This window comes from Lampris incognitus, chromosome 1 (assembly GCF_029633865.1).
Source record: "Lampris incognitus isolate fLamInc1 chromosome 1, fLamInc1.hap2, whole genome shotgun sequence".
NCBI lineage: Eukaryota > Metazoa > Chordata > Actinopteri > Lampriformes > Lampridae > Lampris > Lampris incognitus.
In genome coordinates this window covers 96,881,453-96,908,887 of record NC_079211.1, presented here as the reverse complement: position 1 = coordinate 96,908,887, position 27,435 = coordinate 96,881,453, and the positions used below count along the sequence as shown (strand labels likewise).

At 42.8% G+C, this 27,435-nt stretch overlaps 1 protein-coding gene across 1 annotated transcript in view; it reads right to left on the bottom strand.

Annotated features, from left to right (window-relative positions):
• Nucleotides 1–27,435, bottom strand: part of ipo11 (importin 11) — a 388,461-nt gene that overhangs the window by 91,402 nt on the left and 269,624 nt on the right. The window contains exons 25-28 of the mRNA XM_056273222.1: nt 27,326–27,421; nt 26,824–26,937; nt 25,992–26,113; nt 4,583–4,678 (exon numbers count right to left, since the gene is read on the bottom strand). Of these exons, the coding sequence (XP_056129197.1) occupies nt 4,583–4,678; nt 25,992–26,113; nt 26,824–26,937; nt 27,326–27,421 (428 nt within the window). The remainder of the gene's footprint in view (nt 1–4,582; nt 4,679–25,991; nt 26,114–26,823; nt 26,938–27,325; nt 27,422–27,435) is intronic.

The window sequence follows — 27,435 nt, the reverse complement described above, 5'->3', positions numbered from 1 at the left end:
GTGGCCGTGCCGAGCAAGAGTGGGCAAGTTAACTCAGTTTAACCGAGGCATCTGCCCGTTTACTCCGTCTCCTAGCACGTTGCCTACGGTGGTAGCCGCAGGGCAGAGCATATAACTTCTGGTAGCTGGGAAAATACCGAGTGGCGAAAACTGTTATATCCAGGATCCCATGTGTATAAGTCTGCAACAGAGGCTCGACTGTTCAGTAGTATTTGACGATCATAGACAATAGTGGCTTGCTCATCATCCATACACAGAAACACAAACACATGTATTATATGTAAACATATGTATTTTTTGAACATTTTTTTTTTATTATTATAGTTTCCAAATGTTTGTTCGGCCCCCTCACGGCTTTACTACACTGGCCCTGTGTGCTTAGAAATCCAAAGAAGAAGAAGGTCATCCAAGGGGCACTCTAAAATCTGTTTTTTTTTATTGAAAGATCCTCCAACAGTTAAATAAAATAACACAAATGACATAACAGCTCACATAACTTACACAATGCAAAAACAACAATTCAAACCTGAAAGACTCTTCATAATAACTAACAAACTAAAGATCATCTACATTCACTTATCGAAGATTGTGAAAATAAAACGCACATTTCTCGCATTTTAATGATGACACTATCTTAAAATATTGCGTTTTGCACTGAGAATAAAAGGAATGTTAGCCAGCGCTTTTCTTTTCGCAGACAGAAACTTGAGTCACATGATGTGGATGCAGGCTCCACTGGCTATAAATTGAAATGTTGCTATGAAACGTATTTTTGGATTTAAACGTATCCATGGTTTGCAGAAACGTAAAATGCAACATTTTATTCCGGCAACTGGGTTGGTGAGGAAAATACTTCCGGACGGTAAAGTGTCTTATAACGCCACGGCCAGGTGAATATTGGCGTGAATGGATAGCCGGAGCAGTTGCTCTGAGCATCAAATATTGCCGCGGATGGGTTTACACTGAAGTTAGTTGAAAGCCCGCTGCGTCTCGAGATCCACACACACACACACACACACACACACACACACACACACACAGAAACAGAGAGAGCGAGAGAGAGAGAGAGAGAGAGAGAGAGAGAGAGAGAGAGAGAGAGAGAGAGAGAGAGAGAGAGAGAGACTGCAGTCTGGACTGCTCACCAACAACCACCTGGTGGTTGGTGGTGCGCACTGCAGCTACTGTTGCATAAAGAAGCTCTTCCAAAGTCTCCCTTTCTTTTGGCTCAATTACCATGCGGCCTTTACTGCCGTAGTAATTGAGACAAATTAATGGAGTGACATCTGTATGTCCTGCATTCTGAAGCAAAAATAACAAAACACGTTTCACCATTTAAGCATGAAAGGATCAACTCTGATGATCTAATAATAATCTCTGGCATTCTCTGCTTATTAAGTATCTGTTCTCTTATATGTTGTTCCCCCATTGCCTCCATATCAAAATAAAAAAATCATCATTTTTTTATGATAACCTTGTTTTACTTCATCTGCTTTGCAGTTTGAGGAGTTTACAACTCAAGTTTTCTAGAGCAGACTCTTGACTTCTAACTCCCACCATCAGAGTAGTCCACCCCTCGAATCCTTGTAATCTTAAACAGCGCCAGAGCCATACGGGGATGTAGTAGAAATAAACTCACCTGAATGTCGTTTATTCATTATTTAGACTAAACAAGGTGAGGTGAATGCAAGTTCATGGGCTAGAGATGGCTGTCTTCCTGAACATTACAACCGCGGTCAAGTGAGCAGCCACTTCTCATCAGCCTGCAGCTGTGCCAGTGCCTATTTTATGGTTCTTGCTTCTTTTTCTTTTTGTGATGGATGCAAGAATGGATCGGTTTGCAGGATGATGTATTGGTCACACACACACACACACACACACACACACACACACACACACACACACAGACACACACACACACACACACACACACACAGACACACACACACACACACACACACACACAGACACACAGACACACACACACACACACACACACACACACACACACACACACACACACACACAATATTAATGGCTATATTTAGGAAAATTCAACATAACGGGCTCTTTTTGCTATTTCTCTATTTATTCAATTTATGGACAGCACTTATATAGGTGTAAACTGATCACTCATACTAAACATCCAGTAAATTCAAAACTGTTATATATTTCCTGATAGAATAAGATTAATTAACTTAAACACATCTGCTTTCATTTTTGTTGGAAGTTTACTATGGTTGCTTATCGATACATATTCCTGCCGTCTGTGTGATAAATTCTTAAAAGAGCTTGTTAAGAGACCATTTTAGCATCCCCCCATTGGCATCCAAGTGCTTTGAAATTTTAATTTTGAGATTCTACTAATTACACATAAGACAATAAATGGTGTAGCCCCAACCTATAGCTCTGAACTTTTAATCCCCTATGTGCAAAGGTATGCTCTGAAATCAGAAAACACTCTGCTCTTAGTTACAAATCAAGGTTGATAATAAAGGGAGATCAGGCGTTTGCCACCATAGCACCTTTTAAACGTAGTACCGTTACTTCTGCATCTTCTTTTAAACATCTCTTAGTCACTTTTTCAGATCCCTTTAAACTAGTTTTAATTGAAATTCTTTTTATTCAATTTTATTGTTTTATAGTATTGTATTTTTTTAAATTTTGTGTCCATTTTGTTAACAGTTTAAGCACCTTGTGACAATGTTACGAAAAGCGCCAAAAAAGACATTTATTTTAAATATCAAACCAAGCCTTGTAACCAAGGTTTTCAATTAATTCCATCTGGGCTGTACCGAGAGGCTGGAGAAGATATTTGTGATACAGGAGGACAAAGTATTAGTGTGTGTTTATATCTGTCACGATGTCTCCTGAATTGCCACCTTGCCATGGTGGAGAGGCTTGCGTGTACCAATGATCCCAAGAGCTATACCATCCAGAGCTTGGCTCCTGGTAGGGTCACCCAAGGAGGATTGGTCAAGGGGGAGGTTCCAGACAAAGCATGATACAACAAAGACCTCAGTGGCGGAACTGGTGGAAGATGTCTCCAGGTCACAACGGCAGTGAAGGCGGATGAAGGATACAACAGAGGGTGATCCCCAATCATCTTGGGTTTCCATGCCATTGGACTCTGGCTGCCCCCTGCCAAGGACCATGTGGTGGCTGCAGGCGCATCAGCCATTCCACATAAAAAGCTGTCATGCGCAGGCGTCCTCCCATTATGCGGCTCCAGGACCGGCCTCTATGCCCATCTGAGGATCCAGAGGGAGGACGGTCATACTCGACCCCGAGTGACCAAAGATTATATGTGCCATGACCCTAAGGCCACATTCACACACAATCAGGCAATGTGGCGCCTTGCCACAACAGTGTGTGGCGGTGTGGGTTAGGGGTATTGGAATGGATTTTGGGAGTTGAATATAAATCTAATAGTAAAAAAAAAATTAATACGAATCGAATACTGATATTTTTCTTTAATAAATGCTTGCTAATGTTAGCGAATCTCGCCCTTCTCGCCGCTCGTGTTTAGATGGATGGTTACCCTAGATTTGCAAAACTCTTGCAAATGCACCCTTGATTCAGCGAAGCAGCGCTTCACAAGCATTAGGTTAAGATTAAGGTTAGGGTTAGGTTGAGGTGGAAGTTGGGTTAAGGTTAGGTTAAAAATCCTGCGAGAGTTTTGCAAATCTAGGGTTACCATCTAGACCAGTGGTGCCCGACCCTGCTCCTGGAGAGCTACCATCCTGCCGTTTTTCACGCCAACCCTAATTTAACACACCTGATTCTACTAATTACCTACTGAGCAAGCGCTTGATTAATTGAATCAGACGTGTTAAATCAGGGTTGGAGTGAAAATCGGCAGGAGGATAGCTCCCCGGGAACAGGGTTGGGCATCGCTGATGTAGACGCAACCCTTTTCGCCTTGGCCTACCTGCATGTGCTTTTGTTGAAATGCTTTTGTCACATCTGATGAACAATAAAGTTAATTTAATCTGGTTCAACGTTCCTGCCAGATGCCGCTGCCTTTTTTTTTTGTTGCTGAGCCCCGTGCGGTACGCACTGCCGCAGCGTAAACGCACTACCCTCATTCAAAATGAATGAGGGCAGTGCAGCCTGAGGCCAAGTTCCTGAGACAGGGAGGCTGCTTGAGAGAGATGGGAGAGAACAAACTCAAAGAGCGGGGGAGGGCCAATGGCCAATCTCTGTCCTCTGGGCGATTTCACATGCCATTACCCCACCATGACTAGCGGAGCCAGCGAAACGAAGCCTGCCATACTCCACTGATTGCTTTTGCCTCAATCACTTTTGTCTCATCTCCCAACTTTTGACAGAGGTTTGTGTTTGACAATTTCCCACCTCTACTACTCACCTCGCAGCTGAATGTTCCAAAGTTTCTCAACAATCCAGCTGTCGATATTCATCACTAGCATACTTTTTCAGCATTAAAGACTCGAAATTCATTTACCATGTTGCTGGGACAAAAATGGACCATTAAGGACTGGTTTGTTCATTTTGCCGATATTTAATGCTTATGCGGCTTTCCATAATAAACTCAATAAGACTCTGACAGAGCATGCAGACTTACTCCTTGAAGGTGCCGGTGTCAGGGTCCTCTGTCATCACGTCATGCAGCGCCTCCACACAGATGTTGATGATGCCACAAAACTTGTCCTGAATCACGCTAACGACACAAAAACAGACGGGAAGGCGAGGTCAAAGACTGCAGCAGTAATGTATACGAGAGAGCATGTGTGTCTGTGAGAGAGAGAGAGAGAGAGAGTGAGTGAGAAGAGAGATGTGTTTTAGTGAGACTGTGTGTATTTATATGTATGAGAAAGGGAGATGGAGGAATGAAATGGTGTGCAAAGAATAAAACCCCCCTCACCCCATATTAAGTACTGCCAGCACTGAAAGAATTAGTGTATGTCACACAAAGAAACATGAGGGTCAGGATGAAAGGGTACCTGAGGCATCCATAAGTTCACATTATAGCGCATGCACACACGCACACACACGCACACTGCAGATTTTTGTGCATCTCCCCCTCACCTATTTACCTCTGGTTTAAGGCAATTTGTATTCAAAATGTGTTCTTCTCTCAACTTCCTCTCCCTGCATTCCATTCAGTTAAAGAAAGGGAAACAGAGAAAGACAGACTGCAAAGCTGGGTGGGGGGAAAGAGGAGGGAGCAGCTAAAAAAGCCCAGACCGCCATGTGTGCAGTAATGCTATGAAAACCTAATGTGAAAGACATTTTTTGAAAAATAATGCAAAGACCTTCAATCCTCAAGGCGCAGCAAATCAAAAAAGAAGAATCCCAATACACACTGACGGAAGTCCTGACATATCCCATAAATTGTCATTTTCCAGGGATGAATACAATATTCTGATGGAAACTTAGCTCTCCACGCATCTTCCAGCAAAAATACAGTTGAATCGGGTGCATCTCAGCTCCAGTCCCTTTTGTCCTCTGGAGGTTCGATTAATTCACAGCCTTTAATTATGGAAACAAATGTTTCAACACTATTGTGTCTTCATCAGAATCGAAGTGGACAAAGACATGAGGCAAACAACATATATAGTCAACTTAGACCAGGCGTACAATTGTCATTGGATAATTGGTTGAAAAGGCTTTCACATCTACAGGATAACTAGAAGAGTGCAGTCAGATCTCTACCAGGTGTCGCTCCCCTTCTCTGGTGCTCGGACTTGGTGACAAACCAGCCCTTTTTTCACCTACCTGGAGAAGGGAAAATACAGAGGCACAGCCTGTGTATCTCCCCTTCTCCGGTGCTGAGACTTAGGCGAAAAACCAGCTGAGGAAGTGGCACTGAATTGCGGTGTAAAACGGGTTTTTCAAAGGTTTTGAATCACCACAACCATGAGAGGTCCTTGATCATACAGTCATAACTGTGCACAAACATTATTAGTAATATGACAGACTAGCAGCAGACAGATAAACACAGAAGAACTGCTTTTCCTGCCATTATAAGACTATTGCGCAGCGCTGAAGTCAATTGAACGGGAAATATAGAAAATATGAAAATATAGAAGTTTTCAATATGCAGTGCTCAAGCTAAAAAAATCTACCTAATGAAAACATTTTGCCTGTCAGTCTGTGGATGTGCAGCCTACTCGGCGGACCCTCGCACGGAAGCGACCAAGTCTAATGTGAACTTGCACTTTCCAAAAAGAAAAGGTTTGCTATGCAGCCGTTTTTGTGTCAAACCTTGCCCCTGTCTTTATTTTCCTAATATAATAAAGCTCAGTAAATACTTCACGCTCGTGCATGTGCAACTCACATCTGCGGTTGACTCAGATCAGGCAGCAACAAGAACATGCAATACTTCCTGTTTTTTTTTTTACTTTGTTTATTGAGTTTTTACATGGTATCACAATTAAAAAAAGATAAAATTCAAATACAAAGTGTATTTTGTAACACCCCATAATAAAATTTTAAAAAGGGGACATTTTATCAACTACAATTGCATAACCCCCCCCCCCATACAATAAACAAACAAGAACAACTGTCTGGAATTTCTGTAATTAAAAATAAATCAATATGCGCGGAGGTGTGATGGGCATGTGAAAAAACAAAACATACTCTCTTTTCGATGGTTTAAAGTATTGCCAAGAATCAGACAGCAAACTCTTCCATAAAGGACTATAATTATTTCAGCAGATTTTGAAGGCATACAGGGCATGGATGACGAGCAATCCAAGTGAGGGTTCAACCAATACTTCAGATCTGCCCCTAATATCAATTAATGTGAAGACATGTCTGTTAACATAGAGAAAAGGCATTTAAAAAAATATGTCATCACACGAGTTCGGGGCGTAGACACTAGCCAAGATTACAGTGGTAGTGTAAATCTGTCCTGTAGGTATAACAAATGGACCATTCGGCTCTGAAACGGTTTTTGCATGAACGAAAGCAACTGATTTATGCAATAGAATAGCCCCCTCCTCCCTTTTAATTTTAACTGGTCCAAAACTTCGAGGTGGGTTTCTTGCAAATAGATTATATTTACTCCAAAATGGCGTAAATAATGAAATATCTTGCTGCGTTTTATCGGGTTATTAAGACCTTTGCAATTAAGACTAGTGAATTCAATGTCTCCCCCCTTGGGAACCATGCGCATATTCGACAAAAAGCGGCCACCAAAGCAGAAGGGGAAAAAAAAGGAACAAAATTACAGACAGATAATCCCCCTAATCCTCCAATATCACCGTAACACCCCCCCCCCAGCTGGGCAGAAGCCCCCCCCCCCCCCCCCCGCTACACAGGATGTGCACAAAACCTCCCATAATGTCAACAAACAGTCTCACCTCTCAGTAATTAAAACCCCGTTAAGCTACTCGAGGTGTTTTGTGAGAATGTGACAATGAACACTGCAAGAACAATATTCACAGTAGTGAATGTACAAATTCTGTTCAACCTCCTTGGGCATATCAAGAGAGCACAAAAAAAGTAGCCCACTATTAAGCATTCCACCTTATCCCATAAACAGAGCACCTGTTGTCATTACTAATACATGTGAATATAGAAGCATGAATCAGGAAGGTGCATTCAGCTTATAACGCTGAACCATAGCTATTTCAAAACGAAAGAAACTAAACACAACCTAGGCTCGGTTCTTTAGACAATAAACATTCGGTGGGTGATGCGAGTGAAAAATATAAACCTTATTAACAATAATGGTTAGTCCATTAGTCATACCTCTAAACAGAGTCCTGAGAGACAACTTCTCTCAGGGTTTTCTCCACAAACTCCGAAGCCATAGCTGGATCATCAAACTTATGACTTTTCCCACCTGGTAGGGTAATTCATAGCGTAGCTGGGAATACAAGCCCAAACTTAATATTTGGGTATGAATGAAGCTCCTTCTTCACTTGAGCAAATGCAGCCTGCCTCTTAGCCATGGCCAGGGTAAAGTCAGGGAAAATGGAAATCCTCCTACCCTTATAGGACAGAGCAGACACTTCTCCAGCCCAGCGTAAGATCTTGTTCGGCATTTGAAATAAGTTTATTCTGATAAGAAATGGGTGAGGGGGTTCCCCATCCTTCGGTCTAGCACGCAGGGCACAATGGGCCCGGTCTAAAAGTGGTTTATGCTCCAGTTTGAGTAGATCTTGTAGAAAGTGGGCTGCAAACTCAGTAGGATGGGGGCCCTCCAAGCCCTCAGGTAGGCCCACCAGACGGACGTTGTTCAGTCTCGAATAACCTTCTGAATCTTAACATTCTTTGAGGGAATCAACCGTGGTGGTCAGTGCTGACACAGTGGCCTGCAGTTCAGCTATTTGGCCATTATGGTCGCCAATGCACTGTTCGAGACCTCCATTTGCCTTGCTGTGCAACACAAGTTTAGTATCAAGCAGCTCCAAGACAGTGGTTATCTCCCTTTTGACGACCTCTGAGACTATGGAGTCTCATCGATAATATACTCGCATATCATCCATCATATGTTTAATGCACCGCAGCATAGTTTCATTAGCGTCAAGCTCCGAGGGTATTTCCGGCTCAGGATCATGAGAGCTTTGAGGCTTTGTGCAGCCTGGCCCAGAGGTGACAGACTTTGAACGCAAAGCTGCCATTTGCGCTGGCAATGGGTAGAAAAATTATAAAATAACGTAATCACAAACCATACAAAAGCCCACTATGGCAAAAAAGTGCAAGTTTGTGCAAAAGTAGCCACCATAAAAGACATCTTACATCTCCACGCTCCTTAGCCCACCCTCTTCCTGTTTTGACTGCAACCCAGAGGATGTTGTTCCTTTATAGCGTTCACATTTTTTGGATTATCAACATTCTTTTACATGTCGCTGCCCGATGTTGGTCAACCGTGGACGTTGAGTTGCGCATGCGTGAGCATAAACGGTTTACCCAGCTTTACTATACTATGAAAATAAAGACGGAGGTATTATTTTTGGTTCATCTAGTGTCCCTCCAGTTCTCCTGTGCTGATATCAGCAGTGAATTATTTGCTGACTTGTGAAATACGATCGACTTCTCGTTTACTTTCACGACTCATACACTGTCACTGCCCGATCTAAGTCAACCGTGTGCATGCACGACTCACATCTACGGTTGACTCAGATCAGGTAGCAACAGGGAGCAGCACTGGTCAAGTGAGCTAGAGTTTGAATGAAGAGAGAGAGTGGTGGTAGCGAGAACAAACGTTTTCAAAGGTTTTGAATCACCTTGACCATGACAGGTTCTTGACCATACAGTCATAGCTGTGTACAAAATTTTAGGCTGATAGGTCCAGCATTTTACACATCCACATGTTGGTAAAAAAAAAAATACACCATTAAATCCTTCATTAGCTGTAGCAGCAAACGTAGTCTATTTGCTGAAATGTCCCTGTGGTCTGGTTTATGTCAGACCAACTAAAAGAGCTTTAAAGAGTCGCGTATCCGAACATAAGACTGCAATACGTGCACATAACATTGCTTATGCTATTGCTTGACATTATGTACATACTAACCACAGCTCTTCAGCATCATTAAAATTCTGGGGAATAGAAAAAAACCCACCCGCTCTTAGAGGCGGTGACATCATCAACTTACTGCTCTGCAGAGAGGCTCATTGGTTTCATAAATTAAGAACTGAATTTGTCACGTTTTCAGTAATTTGTCACACTTGACAGACGTTTGTACTTGTACTCTTTGTACTTTAATCTTTACTTTGAGAGGTCTGTGTTCTTTTGTTTCTGACATAGTGTTAGCCCTTTGGCATCAATGAATTACTGAATTTGTTGTGTTTCCTCTGGTTTGTCAAACTTGATGGATGTTTGTACTTGTGAGTTTAGTACTTTTATCTTTGTAGCTTTAAGACAAGTCTATGTTCTTTTTTTCTGATATGGTGTTATGGGTGTGGCACTTGGACACCGACTATGGCAACTCTCACCCTTGGATTCATTATCCAATAGATCTGAAACCCTTTTCAATCAATTATATAATGACAATTGTACACCTGGTCTAGGTTGACAATATCTATCTATCCATCTATCTATCCATCTATCTATCCATCTATCCATCTATCTATCTATCTATCTATCTATCTATCTATCTATCTATCTATCTATCTATCTATATATATGTTTGCCTCATGTCTTTGTCCACTTTTTTTTGGGGGGGGGTTCCCCCTTTTCTTCCCAATTGTATCTGGCCAATTACTCTATTTTCTGAGCCGTCCCAGTCGCGCTCCATCCCCTCTGCCAATCCGGGGAGGGCTGCAGACTACCACGTCTCCTCCGATACATGTGGAGTCGCCAGCCGCTTCTTTTCACCTGAAAGTGAGGCATTTCGCCTGGGGGACGGAGCGTGTGGGAGGATCAAGCTATTAGCCCCAGTTCCCCCTCCTCCCTGAACAGGTGCCCTGACCAACCAGAGGAGGCGCTAGTGCAGCAACCTGGACATATACCCACATCCGGCTTCCCACCCGCAGACACGGCCAATTGTGTCTGTAGGGATGCCTGACTAAGCTGGAGGTAACACGGGGGATTCAAACTGGCGATCCCCGTGTTGGTAGGCAACGGAACAGACCGCCACGCCACCAGGATGTCCCCCGGGTCTTTGTCCATTTTAACTCTGATGAAGACACAGTCATGTTGAAACGTTAGTCTGTTTGAGCAATTAAAGGCTGTGAATTACTCAGTGTGCTCCAGTCCCTTTTATCTTATACAATATTCTAACTTTTTGTTGTGGTACAAAATAGATCTAAGTAGGAAAAAAAAACAAAAACAAACATCTTCACTGCTTCTTTTTTTTCATGCAGGCTTGCAAAGAAACAAAACTCATTCACTGAGACTTGCTATGGTCATTTTTTTTTCTAAGACGATAAAAAACAGTGCTACCTCGGTTGTTGAACCTACTGTCTATTAAATATGACATCATGACCGTTGCCCAACCTAATGCGAGTAGTAGTCACTGATAAATTATTTGAGTTATTTGACAGGATAAATACGAACTAAAAATATTGAATAAAGAGATGGATAGTTAGACCCTAGGTGAAGGTTCGTGTAGTCGGAAGCTTGACAAAAGGTAAATTAAATCATTGTAACCCTATACCCGGCCTGCAAACAGACTTGCATCTTCATACATGTGTGCTTCTTTTCCTCATGCACTGTTGATATAAGCTTTCATAAACCACCCTATCAACATTCAAACTGCAAAAACATCTACATCAAAAAGGACCTTGCTTTTAAATGTGCAGTAAATTGTCTGCACCCCCCCCCATCAATGCTGTCTGAGGAAATTAATATTTGTCATTGCCAACATGTTGAACAAACCCCCACCTCACCTCCACACACAAAACATGTGCTATCAGTGTCAGTCTCCATGTTGAAGAAGGGTAAACGAAATAAACTTTGAGATAGCTTAGTTTTGATTGATTTGAGGGAAAATTAAAAGTAGAGATATGCCAGACAAGCTTAGCAGTTTCAGTCATGCGTAAAGAGAAATTTTACTCCCGATATTTTAATTTTACGACTGCTCTGGGTGTGTAAACGGCATCACTGAAAGCCTCTGCTCACCAATTTCCTGATAGTACGGCTGACCCAGCAGCCATGGTAACCCCTGGGTGCGAGCGTCATATTAAAGATCTCTTATCATATATATGGATGTCTGTCAATTCTAAGTCTATCCAGCTCAACACCTCTCAGGTGATTATTTTCAAATGGTTGACTAGTACTCCCCACTGTCCCTGCCATTCAAAATGACATAAACAGGAACATGATCTGAACACCAATGGGCCGAGTGCAAGGGCGAAGGACAAAAAAAGAAAAGAAAAAACATGCACCGTAGAGTCTGGTAAGAGTGGACTGCTCCAATCCCTGAGGACTGATGACATTTTTAATGAGTGCAGAGGGTTTTCAAAGCAATCAAACTTTCATCATCTCCAAGTCAGGTAGCTACACATAGTTTCGGATGGATTAGTCCGAAAGACAATCGGGGAATTACAGATTCCCTGTTTATGAAACATAATCAGCCCCTGGTTACCTAGCTCAGAAATAGGAAAGTAATGAGTTTTGCACTGCTGTCAGTCTGCTCCTTGTTTATCTTCATGAGCGAATGGTTTCTTTTATAGGTGGGGTGGGGTGGGGTGCGGCGAGTTGGGTGAGGTTAAGGTGATTGTCTTTCAGTGTTGTGTGGCTGCTCTGGAAATATCAGTTCTTTATATCTGTGGCGAAGACTACTGCAGCACTCTTGAGGATTCCAGATTAGAGAACAGAAATGTGGTGCACGGCCACGAAATCGCTCCTAAAGCTGTGAATGCAAATACAGTGACCTTTTTATTGCCACATTATTTATAGTGTGCAATCATCAGTTTTGCTTCAACTAGTGGAGCTACGCGTCCTTCTATTAATGCAAATCTATATTTCATGAGTTGTAGAAAGCTGTAGCTGCAACTCTGGAAAATTTAACAGCCGTCACATAAAGTAAGTTAATTATTCAACACTTATTAAAAGGTATCCTGAGAAGAACACCGTTACTGTGCTTGTAATCCTGTGATGGAGGGACTACATTCACTACTTGACTAATTTACTCTCTTTTCCTTCTTGAAGAAAGCTGCCAACAAAAGATGATGGTCAGAAATTAAGATTCTAAAAAAAAAAAAATCATACTCAGACAAAAATAGGCAACAGGGTAGGCAACGATAAATGTAGTTCAACAAGAAATCTATATTACAAAACTTCATAAAGAATAACAATTTGATTAAAATTCACACGCATGCACGCGAACGCGAACACACACACACACTTTATTATCGATGGGCTGTATAGCTTTGTTTTAATGTAAATGTCTGGGTCCAGTGCTTCATCCATCCATCCAGCCATCCATCCATCCATTATTCAAACCGCTTATCCTGCTGTCAGGGTCACAAGGATGTTGGAGCCTATCCCAGCAGTCATTGGGTGGCAGGCGGGAAGACACCCTGGACAGGCCGCCAGGCCATCACAGGGCTTCATTGCAAAACAAAATGACAAATCAGCAAAGAAAAAATGAAATTCAAACCCAACAAAACAGAAATGCTAATTCTGCAAAGAGGATCTGGTGATTTTTGACATGATATATTAACACTGAAATGATAGACAACACCCTGGTTAGAAAAATGCAAATAGAGCAAAATCAAATCTTATAAGAACTTGCTCTAATAGAGTCCCTGTTCTTGTGTAGCACTGGCAATTCCCATGGGCAGCAGAGTCCATTCGTGAGGAAGGACAAATTCAGTGACAATGAACTGACGCCATTAAAAAGATAAAGAAGGGATTCTGGTGACCAACACTGCGATCTCATTTCATGTACAGAGGTACATGAAATGAAATGACAAATAAAGTATTCCTGATTCCTGAACGTGTGCTTAAAGTTGCATTAATGACAGATATTCTACAATATCAAGTTATCGATATCATATTATCTTGGTACCAGGGACAACTTTGCTCTTTAAAACATGATATCCTATTGCGACTAATTAAATTCAATATCAAGAAATGTCTTGAGACCTGAGTTCTAACTTGTGAGAGTGTGAAGCAAAATCTATGTGGTTAAAATTTAATCAAAAATTTCTCATTATGTATTCAAGGACTGTTCAGAAAAAGTAGCCATTTACTCTCATTATAATTTTGCCTGATAAACAAATAGGCCACGAATGGCAAAATTATATCCTATAAACACAATAATATATTGAAATGAGAGTACAGCAACTGAAATATATAGATAACACGATATCAAGTGAGAAAAAGTCCTAATAGTGCAGCTCCATTTAATCATTTTTAAACTATTCTACACCGAGGGAAAACTCATACCTCCCGTATGATAAATATAAAAGCTGAAAAAGTGCTATATTATTTCTCATTTCATATCTCCTTTTGTCCATTTCTGTGATAGTATCGAAACATCATGATAACCGGCCAAAAAACTGCTTTTTAAGGAGAAATTCAATTGAGATGGAAAAGCTAACTTTCTTTTGCTTGGTTTCTATATAAGGTGTTCCACCTCAAAACAAAACAGAAATACACATTTAGTAAATAAAAGTGTAACGCATCAACTAATTATAACTTAAAGTAGGGGTTAGCAACCTTTTGGATGTCCTGTGCCACTTAAAAAAAAAAAATCAGACCTGGGTGCCAGTTCATTTTCATAATGAGCATATATCTATTTATTGATTTACTGCTGCTGCTCGTCTCCCTGTCTAGATTCAGCATGCCAAAATAGCTGCGCTTTACACATACACACACACACGCACGCACGCACACACACACACACACACACACTTAATATCTGTACAAATATATGAAAATTACTAGAGCACAAAAGACAATTAATTCAATCGTATTGATTTAGTGCCACCCTTGTATTCTGCAATATCAGGTAACCACTGCTAGCCACAGAATGTTGTGTACATCCACACTCATCAAGAGCTATACTGAACACCGGTGCATCTTTCAATGCAAGTTTGCTGGTGTCTCAAGTTTTCAGCAATGTCTGTGCACCTCTCTACAGTTCTTGCAGAAACGGGCATCTTTGATCCTATTGATGATCGTGTCTTTGTTTGGTAACTCATCAAATATGACCTGCAAACTGCTGAGGAAAGCCTCCTGGATATTCTCCGCATCGCAGAATGGCTTCCCGTGTTAAATGTGCACTGCATGACTTTACTGTTGCCCTCTGTAGCTTGGTTTTTGGGGTTCAGACGGTTTTAAATATGCTGCTTTGCTTCCCGTACTGGGCCACCGCCCTCTTAAACGATGCAGCTTTATCTGCCCAATCTTTGAGGTTTTTCTCGTGCCTTGTTTCAAAATGCTGTTTTACACTTGAAGTTCGACACATGTTCGTAAAAGAGAACACAAATTTGAGGGAACTGGGGTGAATAGCATGATCCTCCCATGTGCTATGTCCATGTCCCCCTGGTGAAACTTCACACTCAGGTGAAAAGAAGCGGCTGGCGACTCCACATGTATTGGAGGAGGCATGTGGTAGTCTGCAGCTCTCCCTGGATCAGCAGAGGGAGTGGAGCAGCAACTGGGACGACTCGGAAGAGTGGGGTAATTGGCCAGATACAATTGGGAAGAAAAAAAATGGAGGGGGGATTTAAAAAAAATGACATGAAATATAGTCCAGTTTAGATTGTGGTTATGTGGTTATGCTGAATATGGAGCTGCCAGGGAAGAGGAAAAGAGGAAGGCCAAAGAGGATGTTTACGGATGTGGTGAGAGAGGACATGCAGGTGGCTCCGGTGACAGAGGAAGATGCAGAGGACAGGAAGAGATGGAAACAGATGATCCGCTGTGGCAACCCCTAATGGGAATAGCTGAAAGTAGCAGTAGTTAGATTGTGGTTATGTCGAAGAAGAATTTGAAAGCTGTCATGCAGCACACAATTACTCAAGGCAGTCATATCCAATTCTAAATGAAGAGTGAAGATGGGGGCATATAGAAAGATTTCATGCCTGTCTACATTTAAACCTAGAATGCAAACATCTCAGCACACCAAAATCTTGATAAATAAGTGTACTGCTGCACAGTCGAAGATAGTCCATCCATTGTCTTAACTGCTTATCCTGCTCTCAGGGTCACGGGGATGCTGGAGCCTATTCCAGCAGTCTAAGATAGTATGTCATTTTAAAAGTAATTCATTGAAAACTCAACTCAACTTTATTTACGTTTATAGCACTTAACACACAACACAGCTGATCCAAAGTGCTTAACAGCACACAGAGGAAAAAACCAAACGAGAACAAACACAAGAGAAGAAAAATCAGAGTGATATAGTAATAAATATTATTATTATTAATAATAATAATAATAATAATAATAGTATAGGCACATAATAATAATGATAATAATAATGATTATTATTATTATTATAAATCAAACTCATATAGTGCTTTTCTAACACTCAATGTCACTTTACAATAAACAGGGTGAAACAAGACAACAGATAAGCACAACACAGACATACAGAGGTGGATTGAAAGGGAGCCACACACGATGCCAGCAGTACTCTCCGACTTAAACAGATACAAAAGGGCAAGAAAAACAAAAACATGGTCACACAAAGCCCATAGCGACAGCACAGACCTACGGAGACCTCAGAAGGAATACTTGAGCTGGTTGAATTACGCACAGTTAAAGATATGTTATGAGTAAGTGTGTTTTAAGATGACTTTTGGAAATTTCAATAGCAGGGGAGAATCGGATGGTGGGTGGAAGAAAATTCCATAGTAAACTAGAAAACTGGACCATATTACACCAATTCTTGCCTCCCTTGACGTACTTCCTATCCATGTAAGATCAGACTTCAAGGTGCTGCTGCTGACTTATAAAATCCTAAATGGGCTTGCCCTGTGTTACCTGTCTGATCTCCTTAAACCGTACATTCTATCTCGAGAGCTCCGCTCTCAAAATACAGGGCTTCTGTGTGTACCCAAAGTTAAAACAAAGTCAGCTGTTGGCGGGGCCTTTTGCTATCGGGCCCCATTCTTGTGGAGTAACCCGTCTGCTGCTGTCAGACAATCAGAGTCTGTTGAGTCCTTTAAATCCAAACTCAAAACTCATCTTTTTGCATTAGCCTAAAATTAGTTGCCTTTAAGTTGAGTCTTCACAACCTGTAATACATGGCAGGGGCTGCATGAAGCTTAATTTTACAACCTGATTGATTTGTTTGTCAGATTTTAATCCTGAATTGAATATGTCTCCAAGATTTTTTACATGCGAGATCCAAGATGAGGAGAAATAATTTTGGTCAAATGCTATGGTCTAAATAAAATAACTGCGGTTTTATTCTCATTGAGCTGAAGAAAGTTTGCAGCCATCCAGGATTTGATGTCTTGAAGACAGGTATTTAGGTCAGTTAGTTTGTTATAGTTATTAGGCTCTTAGGGGGAGGTAGAGCTGTGTGTCTTCTGCATAAAAGTGAAAAGATATGTTATGTTTTTGATTAATGTGGCCTAGCGTAAGCAAATAGATGGGGAAGAGGATTGGACCAAGTATGGAACCTTGGGGGACACCACAGAAGATGGGGGCTGAGGAAAAAGATGAGTTGCTAATAGAGCTACTGAAAGATCAGCTGGATAAATATGAAGAAAATTAGTTTAAGGCAAAACTAGAGATCCTCCTCCCATTGGTTTAATCTGTGAATGAGAATAGAATTATCTACTGTGTCAAAGGCTGCAGTTGGATCTAGGAGAAAGAGGATGGAGCAGTTACCGTGAGTCTGCTGCTAGAAGGAAGTCATTAGTTATTCTCAGTAATGCAGATTCAGTACTGTGAAGAGCTCTGAAACCACATTGGATTTTTTTTTTAAAATGCAGTTTTAAGCCAGGTGAGACAACAGTTAGTTAAAAAGTATTTTTTCAAGGATTTTAAAAAGACACTGGCGTTTCTGTCTGTAATTATTGAGGACTGAAGGATCTAAATTCTTTTTCTTTTTTTTTAATAAGTGGCAAGATAACAGCATGTTGGGGAACATGGCTGGTTTCCAGGGAGCAACTGAAAGAATGCTGAGGCCAATGGTGCCAATAACTTCTTTGAAGAGTTTAGTTGGAGTAATGTCGAGAAAACTGGTGGAGGTCTTCACAGAAGAATATGAGGAAGTTATGGTAAAGCGGAGTCAAGGGAATATAGAACTGCAATGTTCTCAGATATGCAGACTGCACAAAAACAGACATTCAACACACACGCACTTCACATTACAATACAGTCATTTAGCCAACGCTTTTATCCAAAGCGACTTACAATAAGTGCATTCAACGTAGGAAATCAGGAGAACTACTAGCCATCAGAGGTCATAAGTGCATCTAAACAAGCATCTAAGAGCAAAACCAGTGCTAAAGTAAAAGTGCAAGAATTTTTTTTTTTATGAGTACAATAAGTGCTAAGAACAAGTAACAGGGTAGTAGTTCTTAAAGAGGTGAGTTTTCAACCTGCACTGAAAGATGGGCAGCAACTCCGCTGTCCTGACATCAGTGGGGAGTTCATTCCACTACTGTGGGGCCAGGACAGAAAAGAGCCATGACCGTGTCGATCGGCAGCAAGGGCCTCTGAGCGACGGGGCAACCAGGTGTCCCGAGGCAGCAGAGCGAAGTGGTCGGACGGGGACGTAGGGCTTGACCATGGCCTGGAGATAGGAAAGAGCTGTTCCTTTCACTGCCCTGTAGGCTAGCACCAGAGTCTTAAACTGGATGCGAGCAGATACTGGGAGCCAGTGTAGGGACATGAGAAGGGGAGTTGTGTGAGAGAACTTAGGGCGGTTGAACACCAGACGAGCTGCAGCTTTCAGAACAAGCTCCAGAGGTCTGATGGCCGACGCCGGGGCACCAGCAAGGAGGGAGTTGCCGTAGTCCAGCTGGGAGATGACCAGAGCCTGGATGAGCACCTGTGCCGTCTCGTCAGTGAGGAATGGGCGAATTCTCCTGATGTTATAGAGGAGAAATCTGCAGGAGCGAGCAACCGATGCAACGTTTGCAGCAAACGACAGTTGGTCGTCCAGGATCACACTCAAGATTCCTCACAGTCCGAGTTGGCGTCACCATGGTGTTGTCAATGGTGATGGCCAGGTCTCGGTGCGGGCAAACTTTTCCCTGGGAGGAACATCAGCTCTGTCTTGTCCAGACTGAGCTTCAGGTGGTGTGTCGCCATCCACTCCGAGATGTCAGTCAAGCACGCAGCAATGCGTGTCTCTACTTGTGTGTCAGAGGGAGGAAAGGACAAGATCAGCTGGGTGTCATCGGCATAACAATGGTAAGAGAAGTCATGCGAGCGAATAACAGAACCCAGGGATGTCGTGTACAGGGAGAAAAGGAGAGGGCCCAGAACCGAACCCTATGGAACGCCTGTAGTCAGTCTTCGAGGTTCCGACAGAGATCCCCTCCATGTCACCTGGTAGGAGCGACCCGTCAGGTAGGTTGCAAACGTTGAGAGTGCAGAGCCTGTGACACCCAGCCCCTTGAGGGTAGAGAGGAGGAACTGGTGGTTCACTGTGTCGAACGCAGCTGACAGGTCCAGGAGTATCAGGACAGAGAAGAGAGAGTTTGCTCTCGCAGAGTGCAGTGATTCTGTCACTGCAAGGAGGGCCGTCTCTGTTGAGTGACCCACCTTGAACCCAGAGAGTATGGGGTCCAGGAGGTTGTTCTGGCAGAGGTACAAAGAAAGTTGGTTAAAGACAGCACGTTCAAAAGTTTTGGATAGAAAGGGTAGAGGGGAAACCGGTCAGTAGTTTTTGACGTCAGAGGGGTTAAGTGATGGTTTCTTGAGAAGGGGGGTGACTCTAGCAGTCTTGAAGGCAGATGGAAAGCATCCTGCCTAGAGGGAGGTGTTCATGAGGTGGGTTAGATAGGGAAGGAGTTCAGGTGCTATAGACTGAAGAAGAGGGGAGGGGACCGGGTCAAGGGACCATGTGGTGGGGGGACTGGATGTGATGAGGTTTAGAACCTCGTCGGGGGAGAGGGGAGCGAGGTGGGATAGGGTGGGACGTGGAGAGGTGAGGGAGGGTGCAGAGGGTGGGATAGTGCACGCAGCACTAACCGGGTGGTGAGAAAAGGAGGATCTGATGTCGTTTAACTTCTTGTCAAAGAAGTTAGCGAAGTCATCAGGGAGAAGGGAGGAAGTAGGAGGAGGAGGTGGGGGTTGAAGAAGTGTAGAGAAGGTTTCAAAGAGTTTCTTAGGATTAGAGGCAGAGGATAGGATTTTAGAGTGATAGAAGGCAGCCTTAGCAGCAGAAAGGGAGGAGGAAAAAGTGGAAAGAAGAGATTGGAAGTTGAGAAGGTCCTCTGGGAGTTTGCCTTTTCTCCATTTGTGCTCTGCCACTCTCAGGCTCCGTCTGTCAGTATGTACTGAGTCGGTCAGCCAAAGGGCAGGTGGAGTTGGGCATGCAGGCCTAGAGGTGAGGGGACAGAGATTGTCCAGAGAAGAGGAGAGGGTAGAGAGAAGATCAGTAGCAGTGTCTGGGGGTAGGAGAGAGAAATATTCAGGTGTAGGGAGGATAGAAGTAACAGAGGAAAAAAGATTAGTGGCGGAGAGAGAGAGCGGAGGTGAAGTGTGAGATAAGTTTGTCAAGCTCCTCCAGAAACGCACCAAGGGGGCCTGGTGGGTGGTACACAACCACGATAGGGAGTTTGACTGGATAAGAGACAGTAACAGCATGGAATTCAAAAGAGGGCAGAGAAAATTGTGGAATGGAAAGAGAGTATTTCCATTTCAGGGAGATTAGAAGGCCAGTACCACCACTCCGCCTCCCAGCTCTGGGAGTGTGAGAAAAAGAGTACACATCAGACAGAGCTGCGGGTGTGGTAGTGTTTTCTGGCATGATCCAGGTCTCAGTTAGAGCAAGAAAGCTGAGGGAGAGCAAGGATGCGTAGCCTGAAATAAACTCAGCTTTCAGCACCGCAGACCGGCACTTCCAGAGCCCTCCCGTCACCACTTGCTCAACGTGAGTAGAGAGAGTGGGATAGATGAGATTAGTAGGATCACAGTGCCTAGGAGTGACCCAACGTCTATGTCAGCCCCGGGAAGAGGAAAGGACAGGAATGCAAAGGAAACACAGTCTATACTAGGTACACAAAATACAGATGACTGACCGGATGTAAAAAGAGCAGTCCATGCTTGACGAAGTCTTGGCTTGAAAAAGTCACGCTTGCCTTTTGTTCACTCTAGCCTTTGTTCAACCTAGGCTTGTTTGCCTGACACTTGGAAGCTCCCGAGTAGCAGCAGTGAGTTAAAGAACACTGATTGCTAACTGTCTGCCAGGAGTGCAGGCCACACCCTGGCCACTTAACACCTAATTGGCCAAAGAGGTACGCTGAATATAGGCCTACTGCCCAGAAACTGGTCACTTATGTGAAACTCTTATCAAACCTCACACAACACTATTAAAACTGCAAACAGCTACAGCTAGAATAAGTAAATAAGACAAGTAAGTAAATAGAACAAGACAGCTACAGCTAGAATGAGATCCCACTAGGAACCAACAGCAGATGTATAGAGAAAAAGGACTAATACTCAAGTAGCTGGAATAACACTAATAGCAACTTGTTAAGCAAGAAAGATGATACTTACTTTATTCTAAATGAACCAGCAATTCAGAATCACTCCAGAAGTTAAAATGCACACTCGATTGAAAGTGAATCAGGCCAGACTCATAATCCCTGTGATGTTCTGGCCACACCCTGGCCACTTAACACCCAATTGGCCAAAGAGGTACGCTGAATATAGGCCTATTGCCCAGAAACTGGTCACTTATGTGAAAATCTATCAAACCTCACACAATACTATTAAAACTGCAAACAGCAAGTTACCAAGGAATATATTTATAAGCTAAAAGGATAACTAAGTCAAAACAGCTAGGCAACAGGAAATATTTAAGGACACACTAGGTGAAAAACAGCTACAGCTAGAATAAGTAAATAAGACAAGTAAGTAAATAGAATAAGACAGCTACAGCTAGAATAAGATCCCACTAGGAACAAGCAGCAGATGTTTAGAGAAAAGGACTAATACTCAAGCAGCTGGAATAAGACTAATAGCAACTTGTTAAGCAAGAAAGATGATACTTACTCTATTCTAGATGAACCAGCAATTCAGAATCACTCCACAAGTTAAAATGCACACTTTATTACTTAATTAAATCGCAGCCTTTTGCGGTTATATAATTGCACAGACTGACATCGCGATTGTGATCAGATTAATCGTGCAGCACTAGTGTGAGGTATAGGGAAAGCTATGGCTTCAGTTGACCACCAGGCCTTTCTTTGTCTAAGGAAAAGGGAACATAAGAGAGATGACTCTTCTTTTCAGGGAGAATGAAGTAAGTTCACCCACTGCTTGGACTCTCCTATTGCATGCAATACAACTTGTCTTTTATCATCAACCACCAGTCCTTTGTGTAATTATTTCTTGAGCCTTGAGTGTTTGCAGGCAATTTCCATGACACCTTCCTGATGTTGTGATCATTAAGGCCTCTTCTCTGACATATACATTGGTGGGTCGAAGCATACACACGCATACATATGCATCTACTCTGGTACACCGAGGAGCCACACAGCTCTTTATTAATTATTGCAAGACGGATCGCTTCTCTGCCCAGTTGACCCACTGTACCCATGTGGTCCGAGCTCACACTCACAAATACACCCACATCAATACACAAACTGACATACTCAATAGACACACACACACACACACACACACACACACACACACAGAGCAAAAGAGATGGCTTATCACTGAAAAGCCTGATGACTCATGGCTTAAAGAAGTCTTAAACCACTTAGCACACCTCTGTGCATAGATTGTGGTATTAAGCACGACAAGGCAAAAAATAAACTTCAGACAGATCAAAAAAGATTGCATGAAAACTTTATCCAATGTGCCTGTCTGTACATGCGTCTATGTGCTATACTGAGCAGCAAGATGTAACGTCTCTCACCGTAATGCTCTAGCCAACCATAACAGCTCCTGTTGACACTGCCAGTATAACAGAAAAGCCCCAGGGCCTGTGTGTGTGTGTGTGTGTGTGTGTGTGTGTGTGTGTGTGTGTGTGTGTGTGTGTGTGTGTGTGTGTGTGTGTGTGTGTGTGTGTGTGTGTGTTGTGTATGCATGTGTGTGTTTCGTGTATGTTCCTGAGCAAGATAGCCAAGCAGCTGGCCAAGATATGGTTCAGAGTCGGCCATTATTGGCAGCCACATGGCGTGCAGAAGGCACTGCTTGTTGCTCCATTTGTGTATTGTACCTCTGACTTTGTAGTGCGTAGGTTTAGCAAAAGTTTCTTTTGAATTTGGATGATATACTGAAGACCAGACAAACAATCCTCTGCCTGTCATAAGTCGATGGTCTGAAGCCCTTAAGTGCTGAATACGTCTAAATAAGGAGGGACTTGCTGAACTTGAACATAACAGGATGAATAGATTTGTCAATTTCCTTTAAGATCGATAGCTAGCAAAAGCCACGGACAAAGCCATTGTGTGTGCTGACATGGAGGAAACTATCTGCCTTTGATGCCCCTTGAAACGCCATCTTGATGTAGGGATGGCATCGTTAGGATTTAGTAACTGTTACCAATACTTAACGATACTTTCCCATACAGGTGGACGGAGGCGTGAAAGAAATTAACACTCCTTTTGTTACTCTTGGCACCAATCATAACAACAGTGTTTTTAACTAATTAAATGAAATGTCTTCTCAGATAGCACTGTCTGGTAGTGTGCCATAGTCCTTAAGGAGATCAGAGTGGCAAAAAGGTGCTACTCTGAAAAGTTGAAAAGCAAGTTTCCTGCCAACGACCCATCGGTCTGGAGAGGTTTGAAAGACATTACCAACTGCAGGAGACCGTCTCCCCACACTGCAGGAAACCATCAACCGGCTGACAACCCAAATGAGTTTTACTGCAGGTTTGAAAATTAAACTTTCACACCCCTCCCTCTCTCCAGCCACAATGCACAACACCAACTGCACTCCCTGCCAGCCACTCTCCCCTCCCCATCAAACCCCCACCTGCACTCTGGGCCTCCTGTCTTAAAGTCTGTGCTGACCAGCTGGCCCCCATTTTCACACTGATCTTCAACAGATCACTGGAGCTGTATGAAGTCCCCTCCTGCTTCAAGAGCTCCACTATCATCCCGGTCCCCAAAAAACTCAGTATCACAGAATTAAATGACTACAGGCCCATTGCCCTAACATCTGTGGTCATGAAATCCTTCGAGAGACTGGTGTTGGCCCACCTGAAAGAAATCACAGGCCCCCTACTCGGCCCCCTGTGGTTTGCCAACTGAGCAAACAGGTCAGTGGATGATGCAGTCAACATGGCATTGTACCACATCTTCCAACACCTCGACTCCCCAGGGACACATGAAAGCGTCCTGTTTGTGGACTTTAGCTCAGTGTTCCAACGCCATCGTGCCAGATATCCTCCACTCGAAACTCACCCAGCTCACTGTACCAGCCCCCATCTGCCAGTGGATTAAAAACTTTCTGACAGACAGGAGGCAGCTGATGAGGCTGGGGAAAATGACATCCAGCCCAGCACCTGAACAATCAGCACTGCCCCCCCCCCTGTTGATGTGTGCTCTCCCCTCTACTCTTCTCTCTCTACACAAATCACTGCACCTCATGTGACCCGTCTGTTAAACTCTAAGTTTGCTCACAACACAACCATCATTGGCCTTATCCAGGACGGTGACGAGTCTGTATATAGACGGGAGGTTGATCAGCTGGCCCTCTGATGCAACCATAACAACCTGGAGCTGAACATGCTCAAAACAGTGGCGATGACAGTGGACTTCAGGTGGAGACCTCCAACCATGCCCTCCCCCCCACCATACTCAACAGCATGGTGTCTATGGTGAAAACCTACATATTTCTGGGTTCCCCAATCTCCCAGGACCTAAGGTGTGCATCCAACATAGTAGACACAATCATCAAAAAGGCCCAGCAGAGGATGTACTTTCTCCACCAGCTCAAGACATTGATGAACTGATGATTTAGTTCTACACTGCAATAATCCAGTCTGTCCTCTGCACATCCATCACTGTCTGGTTTGGTTTGGCCACCAAACAGGACAGGGACAGACTGCAACAGATAGTTAGGTCTGCAGAGAAAATCATTAGTGCCAACCTGCCCTCTATTCAGGACTTATACACCTCCAGAGTCAGGAAATGGGCAGGCAACATCACTGCAGACTCATCACACCCTGGTCACAACCTGTTCCAACTCCTCCCCTCTGGTAGGCGCTACAGAGTACTGTACCCCAAAAAAACCAGATATAAAAAGTTTCTTTCCACGGGCTGTCATTCAAATGAACGCTTAACACTGTCAATAAATCCAACCATTTGTATATACTGTACAGTACATTGTGTGTATACTGGAACACTCTGTCATGTCCATTTACCTCAGGCATGTATGTAAGTAACCTGCTAACATCTACTTCAGCATCTCTGATAGTATATTCGCTGTATCATTGCCCTTTATCACCTCTTTTTCACCTGTACTATAAGTCAATCCTTGTGTATACGTATATCTGATGATTGTTGTGTTGTAGTGTTGTTATTCTATGTTAAGTACACTGAGACAGCCACGATTCTGGAGTCAGATTCCATGTTTGTGCAAACCTACATAGCCAATAAACATGATTCTGATTCAATAGTAGAATATATATATAAAAATAAAAAATAAAAAACTTGGATAAAACAAATTACCAAATAATTATAATACTAAAGCTTCTCTGAAACAAATATACAATTCTAAATAACATAATAATACATTAATCAAATACACCAAAAACATGTGACCCAAATACAAAACAATTTCCCTTGTCAAGCAACCATGAAGAATATGAGAGTTTGGCACACACTACTGGCTGAGCTTGCATTTGCTTGCTTCAGTGCTGCTACTTAGGGGCATACAGATTGTTTATTTAAAGACTGATGCAAGAGAAACTTGGCCTTAAATTCTTACTAGTCTATGTTCTAACCTATAACAACTAACAGATGGGTTTCATGAGTGTTACCTTGATTAGCTGAGGACAAGCCAGAAAAATCGGCTTCATAGGGTTGCACAAGGGGCTGAATCAGAGGCGCTACTCAAAACAGTCGAAAGTCAAAAGTGCTGCAGTGCTTCAAATTCATTATAAGCTCTAATTGTAAGTGTTTAATTAGACTGCTTGTGTTAACCCCCTTAGGTGCAACAGCTTTTTGAAATAAATCTCATTTGCTGGCCCACAGTTAATGGTGCTTTAGTCTGTCAAACCAAATGTAATCACCTGCAACATCAATGTAAGGGAACTGGTTGTGCTAGGAAATCTCATTTGCAGCTATGCTATGGAGGAATGCTAAAAAAACAAAACAATAATAATAATTAGAGTGCAATACCAATAGTGGCACTGTTTGTTCAAGAGCTTATCAGTATTTCTGATCTGATAAGTCAGGAACCGGTACCAAATTGGCACGGTTTCTTAATACCCTATCTAGATGCAAGAACATTTTTGATGAGTTCCTCTCACCTGTTGTCAGATGGTAGGAGGGAGAGCAGGGCCAGGGATGACAGCTTCCTCCTCTCAGGCTGGGTGATGTTATCCATGCGGTCCACCCACATCTCTATCACACTGCCCAACAACTGGTCCATCTGATGGGGAGAGACAGGCTTAGGAAGGGAGGTTGGTGTAGCATTGAGAATGTTGACATACATGTTAGGGTCGGGGTGGGGGGGTGGGGGCAGAGTGACGGGAAAAGAAACAGGGGAAAGGCCACAGAGAAAATAGAGTAACAAAGAGGTGTAATAGTTGGTGTACGACAACTCAATAAAATGAATGACTGACAGTAGACTTTTAGCTGTCTCAAAAGGAGGTTATGGTTTTCTGACAAAGGCTCAAGTTGAACTGACTGCCCGTTTGTCCCGTCCTTTTTGTCTCCCTCCTAATCTTTTCCTCTACTGTCAGAGATAGTACTTTAGTCTGTTGAGGCAACATCAGCTGGGGGATTTCTACATTAGTTTGACCCTTTTTCTTTCAGTTCTTCAGGTCAAGGCATCAATGTCAAAGCAATGCAGAAATCCTTTGTTAACTGACTTTGTAAAACCCTGTTGCAAAATGTAAGAGTTGAAAATAACGTCATTTGCAATTTCACGTCTTATTACTTTCTGCCGTTATTCTATGCTACATTCCTTGGCAGAGGAATTTTCTGTTTCACGTTTCAAGGAACTTCTAAATTGATGGAGCTACAAATATAGAAATGAAGGGTAGAAGTGCAGTGGTTCAGAAATCTTGTGTAGCTGTGATAGAAATGAAGGGTAGAAGGGCCAGTGCTTAAGGAAGCTTGTGTAGCTGTGAGTCCCACCTCCTGGTTGCACTCAGACGCCATCTGAGTGAGCAGAGAGGAAAAGAAACTAGAGTTCTGGAGCAGGACCCGGCCCATAATGCCAAGGTAGGTAGACATCACTACTGGATATCTCTGTACAAGACACAGAAACACAACACACTGACAATGATGTTTGCATGAACCCAGCTAGGGAGATGATACTTTTGAGCCTGAAACCTTTATTTAATCTGAATGGTCAATAAATGCCATTATGTACATTAGTTTCATGAAAGGACATTGACAAAAGGGCGACTACAAAGATTAAAATGTGAAATATATGACTGCTGATATGGAGGACGAATAAGTGAGGGCAGCGTACAGTGGACAGAGTATAACATACACTCATAAAAAAAAACATCTCTAGATTTAGCTTAACTCAAATAATCACATCAAACATGTCTGTCCTTTGGTTTAACCTGGGATAATGGTTTACAATATAATAGCAGATCACCTTGGCATTAAATGAAGAAGTTCAACTCACCTCACCGTCCACAATACCTTTGAAGACAGCTGGGAGCAGGGGCTGAAACATGTGGGCTCCCAGTATTGGGCTAACCTTCAGAGCTATCTCCACCACCTGCAGAGACAGGG